The 12,593-nt window shown below is 30.5% G+C and overlaps 3 protein-coding genes across 3 annotated transcripts in view; 1 reads left to right on the plus strand and 2 right to left on the minus strand.

Annotated features, from left to right (window-relative positions):
- Positions 1–1,336: 1,336 nt before the first annotated feature.
- Tif-IA (RNA polymerase I-specific transcription initiation factor RRN3 homolog Tif-IA) lies at positions 1,337–7,527 on the minus strand. Its single transcript, XM_085204540.1, has 8 exons — positions 7,119–7,527; positions 6,587–6,686; positions 6,014–6,166; positions 5,518–5,730; positions 4,703–4,854; positions 4,172–4,381; positions 3,596–3,821; positions 1,337–3,094 (listed from the first exon to the last, which is right to left on the minus strand). The coding sequence occupies exons 1-8, from the start codon at positions 7,525–7,527 to the stop codon at positions 2,884–2,886; spliced, it is 1,674 nt and encodes a 557-aa protein (XP_085060666.1). The 3' UTR covers positions 1,337–2,883.
- LOC146527499 (uncharacterized) lies at positions 7,527–8,045 on the minus strand. Its single transcript, XM_085204557.1, has one exon. The coding sequence runs from the start codon at positions 7,830–7,832 to the stop codon at positions 7,527–7,529; it is 306 nt and encodes a 101-aa protein (XP_085060683.1). The 5' UTR covers positions 7,833–8,045.
- An 813-nt stretch (positions 8,046–8,858) lies between these two features.
- Positions 8,859–12,593, plus strand: part of cta (Guanine nucleotide-binding protein subunit alpha cta) — a 29,211-nt gene continuing 25,476 nt past the window's right edge. Inside the window, exon 1 of the mRNA XM_085204558.1 lies at positions 8,859–9,555. Coding sequence (XP_085060684.1) covers positions 9,055–9,555 — 501 coding nt within the window. The 5' untranslated portion in view covers positions 8,859–9,054. The remainder of the gene's footprint in view (positions 9,556–12,593) is intronic.

Genomic DNA, 12,593 nt, shown 5'->3' on the forward strand with positions numbered 1-12,593 from the left:
CAATTATGTGATGCAAGTTTCAAATGCTTTATATTTAATGTGAGATTTCAATAATTAGAATGTAAGCTTTAATCTTGTAGTTCATTTTTAATAGATGTTGGATTGTTATTGTAAGTAGCTTCTATGGCAGCCATTTTAATTGATATTAATATTTTAACCTGAAAAAATTATTTGGTTGAATGCATTAATCTCAGAAATTATTTATTGGCTTGAATGGAAAAATTCCTTGTGTTGTCTATGTCCATTTATGAAGGAAGACTATATTCCATAACCCGCAAACGAGAGTTACAGTTCATGGTTTTCAAGGCATTTTCATATGTTAGTCATAAAATGTCTGTCTGTGGTCAATAAATTCTAATAATAATATACTAAATATTAAAATAAGTTATTTTGTAATTACCAAGTTCAATGTTTTAATGCTATATACCCAATATATTTTGTGATGATCTTTATTTTATTATACTGAATGGTGGATACTGGATGTTTGAATCTGATGTGTAAATGTAGTTTTTTTAAATTAAATTTAAGTGTTTCTTACTAAAAAATAAATAAATATTTTTAATATAAATGCTTATTTAAATAGCAAATTATTTATTTAAATAATAAAATATTGATGATAGTAAACAAAAGTTAACACAAGTTAATATTAAGAATGTTTTGGTAGGAAATATTCAAACTGTAAATGTAAACAGCGAATATGGCTTGTTCAAGTGAGATTTATTAACAGTATTTTAATTATAAAAATAAAATGTTTATTATAATATTTATTGATGCTTAGAATTTTACAATGCCCTTGGTGTTCATTAGATAAATTTTGCCATTTGCTCCTTATATGAAGAAGTCAGTGAAGATTGTGTATTTTTTTTAAGTGTAGTAAATATCGATTTGCAGGGAAAAGAACTCAGTGCAGTACTTAGACTTGTGACTTAAGTATTAAGTTAGGTTTAAGAGGACCCTTTGAAATTTTTAAAGGGACATCCTAAAAGTCATAAAATTCTTTTTTTTAGCTTCCAACCTCCTTCCTCCCTTTGACAAGTCAAACTTGTGGAAGTTGCAAGTCTGCAACTATTAATATTTATTTAGTAATTATTCATTAATTAGGTTTGTTTATTATATTGTTATACATTATTTCAGGAAATTTATCATATACACTATAAATTTTATTTTTGTCAAGCCATATTTATGTGTGACCATATTTATTATGCATGACATAATTTGTTGCCTCTCTGCTTTCAATTTTATATTCTTTTCTTCATAACATAACAAGTTTTCACTGACCACTTCATTTTGCCTTTTCTCTTAGAACTAGGATGTTGGAGTTTAAATTAAATCACAGTTTTTTTAAAATAAATAAATTTATTTGAGAAATCAATCTCTTTTTTACACTTTCCTTTGTCCTGTCCATTAGTTTATAGCAATGCAAAAAAAATATTTTAATTAATTTTTATAGAGCAAATTTGAATTTATTCTATTCCCAATTAAGGCATTATTTGCTTATTTCAGAAAAAAAAAATAAGCAACTAAAATGAACTTGCTGTATAAAAATTTCATCTTACGTTTTTGTGGTATAAACATTGTTGGCTGAGAACCATCAAGGAAAATTATAATATAAAATGTAAATATAATAATTTAATTTTCCACTGAGTTCTAAATAAAAATCTACTGTTTTTAAGAACCAGATCATTTTTTAATATATCATACATTTTTGTTACTACAAAAAACTTCAAAATTATAAATATCCAAATAAATAGGAGAAAATAAAAGGCGGACAAAAGGAAGCATTTGCATATTATACTAAATATCACATGCTTATAATGGAGGTTTTATGCATAAGTATTAACTTATAGTTATTATTAAATATTTTGAACATTTAAGATAGTAACACTGGACTCTTATAAATTGTATAACTGGGTTGAAACAAAAATAGTTAAATCTTTAAATATGTTAAAAAAAGAAAAATATTTATATCAAACGTGTGACAGCTGGGTAGGCAGAGGGAATGTAGTGTTGAGACACTCTGTTCCCCACTTTCTGCCGAATTCTGGAGGCATTGCGTTTTGAGTGGCAGAACTCAATGCCGCGGTTTGCCTCGACACTAGAGCGAAGAAATGAAAATATAAACGTAAATAAATAACCTCGAGTGGGGATCTAACCTACAACCTTCGCGTTACAGTCATACTCTTGTGCCTCTGCGCCACGACGGCACGTGTTTAGTTATTTGTAAGAAACTACAAAAAAATAAACTTATCATACAACTGCATTCTCTTATTAAAATAAATTGAATAAAAAATACAACATCATGTTGTCATATACATGCATAGTTCTTAAATTATTTAAATCATATTGATTCTGAATGTTTTTCATTCAAATGAAATGAAGTTTTATACAGTATGTATAAAAAAATTGCATTGTATAAATATTAATTATAACAAAGTAAGTACAGCAGAGCCTCGATTATCCGGCCCTTAATTATAAAGATTCGGTATTATCCAAACTACAAACTGGGTACAATTACATATGTATATGTAGATATCAATTGTTTAATGTGAGGAATATTTGTAATATTACAAAATATTATAAAAAATATATATACTTACGTATATATTGTGTTTCATGACGTGAGTCTATTATTTTTTCATGTTTATTAATCTGAATGCTTAAACATAACAATTAATCTGGTTAATCTATTTTCTACTGTACAAATAATACATTAATACATTGCTTCCAAAAATCAAAAAACAATATGTTGTCTCACAAAACTGACAACCAAAATCTATAAATATAAAAAAAAATGATATTTGTCTCTTCCAAAATCGAATCCACTACAACTTCTTCACTAGAAATTCCACTGAGTCACACAGTATAATATATAGACATTGTGTATTACATCATTAAAATACTTTCACTGGTCTTGAATCCTGGTGATATACAATTAGATAATGAGCTAGCCAACTTTTGTGAAGGGCTCGGCATTAAATAATCGTCGTCTTCGGCTTCTAATTTGCGTTTTAGACTTGTATATTGAGTTTCGTCGTCACCATCTTTGAAAACGTCCTTGTATTCCATGCATAGAGGCCATATTATTTTACCGGATCTGTAGCAAAATAGAATTGAGAATTTTATTTAATATTGCAATTTTATTAATTTTATATGAAGAGCATTACTAGAGCAAAGGAATAACAATAACTTAAACCATCACTCTCCTCAGTGGAAATCGAAGCCACATGGTTGTGGATTGTGCAAACAGGCTCTATTCCACTAAATCATCTAAGTGTTTAAGTTGATTTAGCAATTTCAAAAAAAATGCTCAATAAAAGATTTATTAACTGAATTGTTTATTACCTTTTTAATTTATTTAATAATTACATAAAGAATAACTGTATCACAAGAAACAACTTAACACAGATTAAATATGTTAGAAATATATTAAATGTGGAGAATTGTGTCTTGAAATTTTCTCAGGTTACTCTATCAAAGCGCCTAAAAAACGTCAATCAAGAAAAACTATGATGATTACAACTAAATATAATCATAACATTAGATTTTCTTTATCTACGTCAAAAGAAAAAAAAGAAAATAAAAAAAAACCACTTACACAGGCAACCCATAAGGATCATAAGGGAACCAATCATCAAACTTATGCTGTGTATTCTGCAAAGTCAACCTCGTGTTTTTCTCAATGATTGCCTGGCAGTAAACCACTTGGTGGGAGCGGGTCACTGAAGAGAACGCTCTGGACACTTGTGGCGGACATGTCCGTAGCGGGTTTAGGTTGCAGGTGACGAGACGTGGTAGGTTAAGGGACTCAACGAAGTTTAGACCTGGAACCGATTAATTATTATTAGTAAAGAGAGAAGGCTATAGTGGCACAAGATCTCTCATTCAAGCAAAAGCAGAGAATATCAAAGTATTTATGACACCTCAATATATGTAATATTGCTATATCAAATAAAAAATAGAGGACTTCCATCTTATATAAAATATTTATCAATTCTGCCCATCTAACAAACATGGCGTGGCCGATGCCATGTTTTTTTTTAATTTGCGTAAACGAAATTCCAGCCTTAATTTTAATAGCAACAAAAAAGAAAAAAAATCCAATATAAACAAAACAAAAAGTTCTACAAAATGAAAAACCCAAAAGGTTTATCAAATTAAAGCATATACTCACTCTCTTTACTCATAAACAAATAATGATTCTTAAAGGCAACTAAATAGAATATAGCGTGGCATATGGCATGAAACGCTCCATGCACTTTCATGTTATCGGCTACAGTGGACTCTTGTGTCGCTGTTATGTAGGCGTGACACCATTCCGCCATTGTTTTTAAATAATGTATCACTCTTGAATTTGGCACTCTAACGCATCTGGCTAAAAGACCTGTAAAATATAAAAAAAATACAGATTAAAGAATTATTAAATATTATTATTATAGGATACAAGTCGTCGTGGCGCAGGGTCACAAGCGTGTGAATGTGAATTCGATGGTTGTATGATGGCGATTTCCTTTCTGTGGAATGAAATAATTAATATTTTCCTTTTCTTAATGTTTATAATGCGACAAACTGTATTGATTTCTACCACTCAACATGTAATGACTCAAGAATTCAGGATAAGTGGGGAACGCCAGTAACCTTAATGGGGAATGGAACAATTTGTTCAGTTCTCACAACTCACAACAAAGAAAACAAAGCATATTACCTGCCAAATGTCCAGCAGCTGTCCGTCGAGTTGCTAGTGCTCCAGGACCTAGGCCGTGTAAACCTGCGGCAACTATCCACAAGTTTGTGAACACACGGTCCGCACACTGCTGGTTGATTGATATTGTGTATAATAAGAGAAATTGGATGTGCCTGAAAAGTAATTAGCATACAATAGCAGCTCAATGTTGTTCAAAAGTTCTCAGGGCCATCGTAGCATAGTGTCTGAGCATAATTTCAATGGTTTTGGGTCCAATTTCCACAAGTATTTTTATTTCGCTCTGGTAACGAGGCAAAATACAGTATTGAGATCCGTCATTCACACTAGGTTTCCTTTGCGTTTGCCAAAACAGGGTGTTTTAAGAAGCATATGTGAAGTTAAAAAAAATCTCTATAAATTCTTGCATCTAGCATTAGCGTTTTTTATGTTCTCTTTTCCTCCTTTAAAGAATATAAAAAATATATTCATAAAAATATATATTTATAAGTTTATATTGCATGCCGGTGTAACCAGGTAAGTAGCAGGATAATATATACATAATACAAAAATTAAATAAGACAGTTATTGTTTTCTTTTATATAGATCTTGTTGGCCTTTTATTTCAATTGTGGTAATTTCAATTCAACCATTTAATCCAAATAAAGTATTGAGGGATATATTAGTATTTATGTACACATTTGTATAAGAGATTTTAAAAAGATAAATATTTTAAGATAATATTTTTAATGACAGATTTGTATTTTTAGAATCAAATAATAAATACCAATAGAAATATAAAATAAGATATATACTACAAAAATAACTTAGTTCCTTACTTTGTCCCATATGTAGGTAATATGACTCTCTCAAAAACATTGCACATTATATTTAATACAGGATCTCTTTCATCCTCAAGCCATTTTAGCATTTCTAACATACAATAGTCGAGAGTTTCACTTATTTCATCTTTTTCATCAATCTCCATGTCAAATATTGTTTCTTGTTTGTTTTTTTTGCGATCAACAATATTTGTATCCAAATCTACCATTCTAAAAATCAAAAAAACGTAAAATTTAAGTTAAATGAACAAATTGGAAAGGTTTATGTAATTATGAATATGATTTTCAAATAAGTTATTAGATTGTACTAAAATAAATTTCATAAAACATGTTTTATATAATAAGACTGAGGCTATCATGGCACTGAGGAGTATTACCTGATTGTAAGCACAATGGTTGTGGGTTTCATTCAATTTCAATTTCTCATTCTAGGCAAAGAGTTCATTACAAAAAAAATATTGGTATAAGCTTTAGCATAATATACTACACTTACTTATTAACAATGGTAATCATAATTTGCTCCCTTAAAGACGGTATATATTTACTCATCCATATTAAATTGTGAATATAAGCTCTGTTGGGAAAGCAACCTGCCTTGTAGTAAGGGAACTGTTCAATTACAGTATGTACTAAGAGATCACTAGTCCTGAAACAAAATATTAATAACTTAATTATATATTTTTTTCTTATTGCTCAGTTAGATAATAATACATTTGATTGCACAATGAAATACAATTGGAAAGTGAAGAGCTTTGCAAACTAAAGCATGAAACTGAAAAAAGTATGTGTGTAACAAGTTATTGATAAAAGAAGCCAAAAAGATAAAAATAAACTATGTATACTTATTTATCTATCACAATATACATAATTGTTTTAAGATGTTGAATAATGTGGTGTAATAATCACTTCTACTTTGTAAATATAAAAAATATATGGAAGAATACAATAATAAATATATGGTTTTTTTAGCTTCATGCTCTATCCTATACATAGTCTCTGTCTACCCTGGGAGAGGAACTTGAGAACCTGGTGTTGCAATTGTTGTTGTATTAAGACAAAATCTTACATTGGCATAACAGCTACAATTTGGGCTATCAATGTGTGGATCTTTGACCATTTTGATACCATATCTTGTTTTGGGCTGTCTTCCCAGTTTTCACCATCCTCTGAAATATAATCTCACGTTAAAAATTATAAGCTAAAATATTTCATGAAAGTATTAGTTGCACAATATTGTAAATATGAATGATTCATTTTAATAACAACATATGAATATTTATGTGCTTAGGTTGTGATTTTGTTTTTTTTATACCATCATTAGGGATGTACCCCAGGAGTATATGGAAAAGTGAGCAGAGGAAACCTAATGTAAAGACAATTTTTTCCCTACTTTCCGCCCAAATTTTTGAGACATTGCATGTTCAGTGGCAGAACTCAATATTCAGGTGTTCTGTTACATGAATGGAGAAATTTAAATTAATTTATTCCCCTGAGTGAGAACCAAACCCACAATTCTTGCATTTGTATTCACTTCAGATTAATTACAGCCTTAACTATATGTATAAATAACATTTGATAAAAATAAAGCTATAACATACCTTTGAACAATTTAACTAAAGAAGACATTATCCTTGGACAGTGGTATGTATGGGCTGTAACTAAACTCAAAATAAATCTACTATAAATTTCTACTAATTCTTCATCTCTACTTGCCCACTCTATAGAACACAAATCATTTACAAATGGCTTTAATTCTCTGCCTAGCAGCACCACACAAGTCAAACAATCTTCTAATAAAATTCTAAAGTTATCATCATTTAGCTGGTAATCCTTCAAAACTGCTAGCAATTCATTATATGATGCAGAATTACCATCTTTTACATAAGTTAGCAAAATCTGCTCGATTTGTTTTCTTTTAAAGTTAATTTTCATTCGAGTAATAGCCGCTTGGCGATCAAGAGTTTTACGCATCAAAGATGCCACACTTTTATGAGCACTGACAGCCATTATTTCTGTTCTAGGGATATACTCTTCTTAATATCTGATGTCAGAGTTTTAAGAAACTCCACTATTTCAGGCTGCCGAAGCAACTCTGCTTTTTTGTGATTCAATACTTCTCTCAAAACGTTGCTGTTGTCGTCAGTGATTGTTGAGTGAGGATTTTGCTCGAAACTGGTGCTTGGCTTACTGTAGCCAATGTTAGATTCTGATAATTCTATACTTCTTTTATCTTTTAAATATGATTGTAACTTTTCCAATACTACTTTATTGTCACCTTCTTTCTTTTCGGCACTATAACCTTCTTTAGACATTGCACAACTAATATCTTACATCTTTAAGTCTTGTACGTTTTACTTTAATGAAAACTTATATTCTATATTACTTATATTGGACTTAGGTAATAGTAAATATTATATAAATTATATATATTTTATAGTTAAAAACAGAACACGTGCACTAATATGCGCGCAACTTATTGACACGATGTGATAATAGTTGTCATATGTTTTTGACATTAACGCATTAGTTCCTCACTTTAATTACGCCTTTAAGGCATGCAATGCATTTTTGTTACATAGACTATAATAAAGAACCTGCTGAACTAAACAATAACGACAGTATAATATGGTACGGTCTCTATATTATTCGGTACTAAAAAATATTTCAACTTTATGTGAACGGAAGTTCACATAAAGTTTCATCCCCTAGGGGTGTAAATAAGGGGTTGAAAGTTTAAAGATAAAGATTTTTATAAAATTTAAAATTGAGATTCTTAAAAATATTTTATTGAACACGTGTTTCAAAGTTTATTAGAATTCACCCCTAAGCAATAAGCAAGCGAAGCTGCGCGCGTCCGCTAGTTATTAAATAATATGTACAATGATTAAATTGAAAATATATTTCAATATGCATGACAATTCATTTATTCAGTATGGATAAAAAGAATATTAAATACAATATAATTAAAACAATATACTTATACAATAATAACCAAAAAACAAATGGAAATCAATTTTTATAAAATTATTGTCCATACAGTCTTCGACAACAATAACATGAAATAAATCTTTTATTATGCTGGTATCAAATTATATATTAAAATATACATTTCAAAATGTCAATGAAAATAGTAAAAGAACAAATACTTTTCTATATAGTCAATAAACTCTTATTTTATAAATGTTTTCACAAGAGTTTAAACCTTTTTACATTATATAATTGATGTAACTTTTATAAAACAAAAGAATGAATCTTGAAAAATGTATCTTGTGTATAGTTTTTTTTTAAATAGTAACACTTTTATTTAGTTCTGTATCTGTGCGCTTTTTCACTAAATCTCATTTTATTTTTCTCAATGAGTTTGGGAGGGGTAAATGCGTGTTTACGTCTTATTACGGATATAAAGTTATTTTACTATTATCGTTTAATATTAAGTGTCCCATTCAAAATGAGTGTATCGTAAATATTAAATATAGTGATTCCGTATGCTTGTTTGGTATTAGCTTCTTATGTGAGTGTCGATAATCATGCAAAATGGCCAACGAACTGTGGTCATGTACCTGTTGTACCGAGGTTCTGACTTGCTGGTTGCGCCTCAAGCTCTCGCCAGAGGAAATAGAGCAGAGGTACAGGAGCAAGGAAATAGACAAAATACTTGAAAAAGATAAACAAACGCTACGGCGACAAGTTAAGCTATTGCTACTCGGTGCGGGTGAAAGCGGAAAATCAACATTCCTGAAACAGATGAGGATAATACACAAAGTGAAGTTCGAGCCGGAACTAGTGCGCGAGTATCAGCATGTGATATACCAGAACATTGTGAAGGGCATACAAGTGTTAGTGGACGCGAGGGATAAGCTCGCAATTCCTTGGGAAAACCCGAGGAATCTCGACATCGGCCAGCAGGCAATGCACTTCAACAGTACGGCTTCACTAGATAGCCGATTGTTCATGCATTATGCACCACATATCCATTCCTTGTGGTTAGACAGAGCCATAAAGAAGGCCTATGACAGGCGGAGAGAATTTCAATTGGTGAGTATTGTTTAGCTTTGTTTACAAGTTAGGGCTTGTTATAACACAATGATAAATTGTTACTTCATATTGACTCATGCAGTGAATATTATAATATGTTTGAATGAGTGAAAGAACCATTGTTTATCATGTAAACACACCTAGTAAAGTTATAGTTTTCTTTGTGTTTTCTGTGGTTATGCAGTGATTAAGGTAATATTCTTATGATAAATATTTATTATTGCTTTGATTATGAACCTTAATAGTTTTGATAGATTAAGTTTTAATTGTATATTGTTAGTTAAAACAAAATAATGTCATTATTATCCATGAAATCTGAACTTAAGTTAAAGCCTATAATGGCTATAAGAATGTACATAATTTTTATATTTGATATGTTGAATAGATTTGATAATTAAACTACTACAGGGCTTTAGATGTAGTTACAACAAAGGTAGAGGGATATTCTGAGCTTAGTGTTAGGACACTTGATTCCCATTAATTCACTCCTGTTCCTTACTTTCAATTCAAGAGGCACTGTGTGTTACATGGAAAATTAACACTGTGCTATACGTATCTATCAGAGTGAGAAAATGAAAATATGAAATATTTATTTTCGTTGAGTGGGAATCAAACCCAAATTTGTGGCATTTACATTCCCACACCTGTATTTCACCAACATTGGCCTCTATATTTAAGTTTTATCAATATTATGTCATAATAACTGTATGACCTTTGCTTGCTTCAAAGAGTGCATCTCATATATATGAAATAACTAAAATTTTTAAAGCAGCTTTTATTAATAGACCTGGCTTTACAGAATGATTGCCGTAAAAATAATGGCTACTATAAATCGCTAAAACTTTTCTTTTTTATTACCACACTAGATATATGTTTATAGGGTCATCTCATATAAATGAAGTAATTGTAATTGCGTTTCTTATCTAGTTTGATTAGTCACATGTTGCGTCATGCGTCACGGTTGCGAAGCTTCGAATTCGAACACATGATGGAATCCATACCTGACATATAAAGAATATCTTACGTTATGTAATGTTATTTAGATATTTTTTTTATTTTCTTAGTTTTCCACAATTGCCGAATATCGCAAGATAGGCACAGATCTAGTGTTTAAGTGACGTAACTCAACGCCGCCACCGAACCGTAAAAATGAAATTAATTCAAATACAATCCTCCCGGGTAGGGATTCAACCCATAACCATAGATGTAAAGATAATTCCACACTGCATTATGTCTAAAAGACCACTCTACATTATGTCTAAGATTTTAAAAAGTAAAACTTTTTTAATCAAATTAATAATTATGTCACTTCCAGTGCATATTCAATTAAAATGAAAGCAACCGTCTAATCTGACTTACAGGTCAATTTGTTTTGATCAGATTGGTTAAACCCTTGCGGATCCTTTAATTAAAATTACTCGTCGATGTCAATAACGTCAATAATGCGTACTTTTTTCATATTAAAGATCTAATTATTTCTCGGATTGTCCCCAATTGATGGCTTAAAATTGTGTGGAGTGGTTAAGAACTTTTTTTTATCTTTTACCATATTCTACATTTAACTTCTTTCGTGTTTTCTTCCTACAACGTGTCAACAGCGAAGTGATAAGTGCTTAACTGGCACTGGCACTTAACTAGAAACGCCATAATCAAAAAACATGATACTCCTTTTGGACTTCGCCGCAGTCGGTTAAAAAGAGAACACAGAATGTTTTGGGTTCTATGAAATATTAAAACGCAGGTACGTTTTAATATTTACAACATCTATTTTCAGAATACTGCACGTAATTGTACGCTTGCTTGTTTTTTTTTAAACAGGTACTAACTATCGATTCTAGGGTAGCGCGGTTATAATCTTACCGGTTTCTAAGAAAATCATTAAGGAAAGATTTATGTTAGATTTTAGTTCTAAGTAGCGGCTCATCCGTATATGCTTCACATTCCTATCATTAATTATGTATTGCAAAATATAAAGATATTCCAAGGATAGTTATTTATTTATGCCGACTTAAATTCTGGAGACATTGCGTGTTGAGTGGCGGAACTCAACGACGCGGTTTGTCTCGACACCACAGCGAATAAATGTAAATATTGAACCGACAACCTGTCGCGTTTTTAGTTGTTTGCTTTTATAATTATTAATTCCCGTTTTAATATACAGACAATTAAGCTTATTTGGCTGTTTTTTTGTTATAACTGTTGCAACATTATGGCAGTAAAACTAATACTATGTAGGTATTAGATAGTATATATTTTGTTGACTTTTAGTATAGTTTATGTTAGATAGGTATCTAGTATAATAAATAAACTTTACCCTTTTTTTACTATAAAAATAATATTGCTTTTCCCTCTTACCTTGTTATGAGCCTTATTGTTATTTGAAAACTTTTTTCACAAGTTTTCAAATAGAGATATTTTTTATCAAACTATTTGTGTATTCAAACAAATAGCACACGTGAATGATTATGAGTTCATAATCTGTTCCTGCTATAGGGTTGTTATATTTATTTATTTTTAATAAAATTTCTTCAAATTCATTTCAGTGCTTCGATATGCTACTAAAATAATTTTAATTCGAATAAAATTATCTAATATATTATTTTGTTAGGATTATGTTATGTATTAATTTGTATAATCGATATTTTACATCGTAAAGAAAAGGGGTGGTTGTACCTACTGCATTTAATTGTTAACGCGCTTCGATTGCCACTCTGGGGAATGTATTATTTTTTATTTGCTTGCTCTAAAATCAAGAGCAAACGCGGCGTTGAGTTTTGCCACTCAACACGCAATGTCGCGAAAATTTGCCAGTGCGTGGGGAACGGAGTGTATTTACACTATATTTCCTCTTCCTACCAAGCTTTATACGGTTACAATGTGAAGTAAATACAAGCTGTTCCACTTATATTTATTGCTAAGTCAGTTTTAGAGTGTTGTTCGACCTTGCACAAGTCCTGGCAACCCTACACCATATCCGCACTGCGCCATGCAGTTGAATTTGCATAAAAGTTAAATTGCTTTTTTATCGGAAATATTGT

This window comes from Heliconius melpomene, chromosome 20, assembly GCF_056956725.1.
Source record: "Heliconius melpomene rosina isolate 202511_hmr_F chromosome 20, ASM5695672v1, whole genome shotgun sequence".
Taxonomy (NCBI): Eukaryota; Metazoa; Arthropoda; class Insecta; order Lepidoptera; family Nymphalidae; genus Heliconius; species Heliconius melpomene.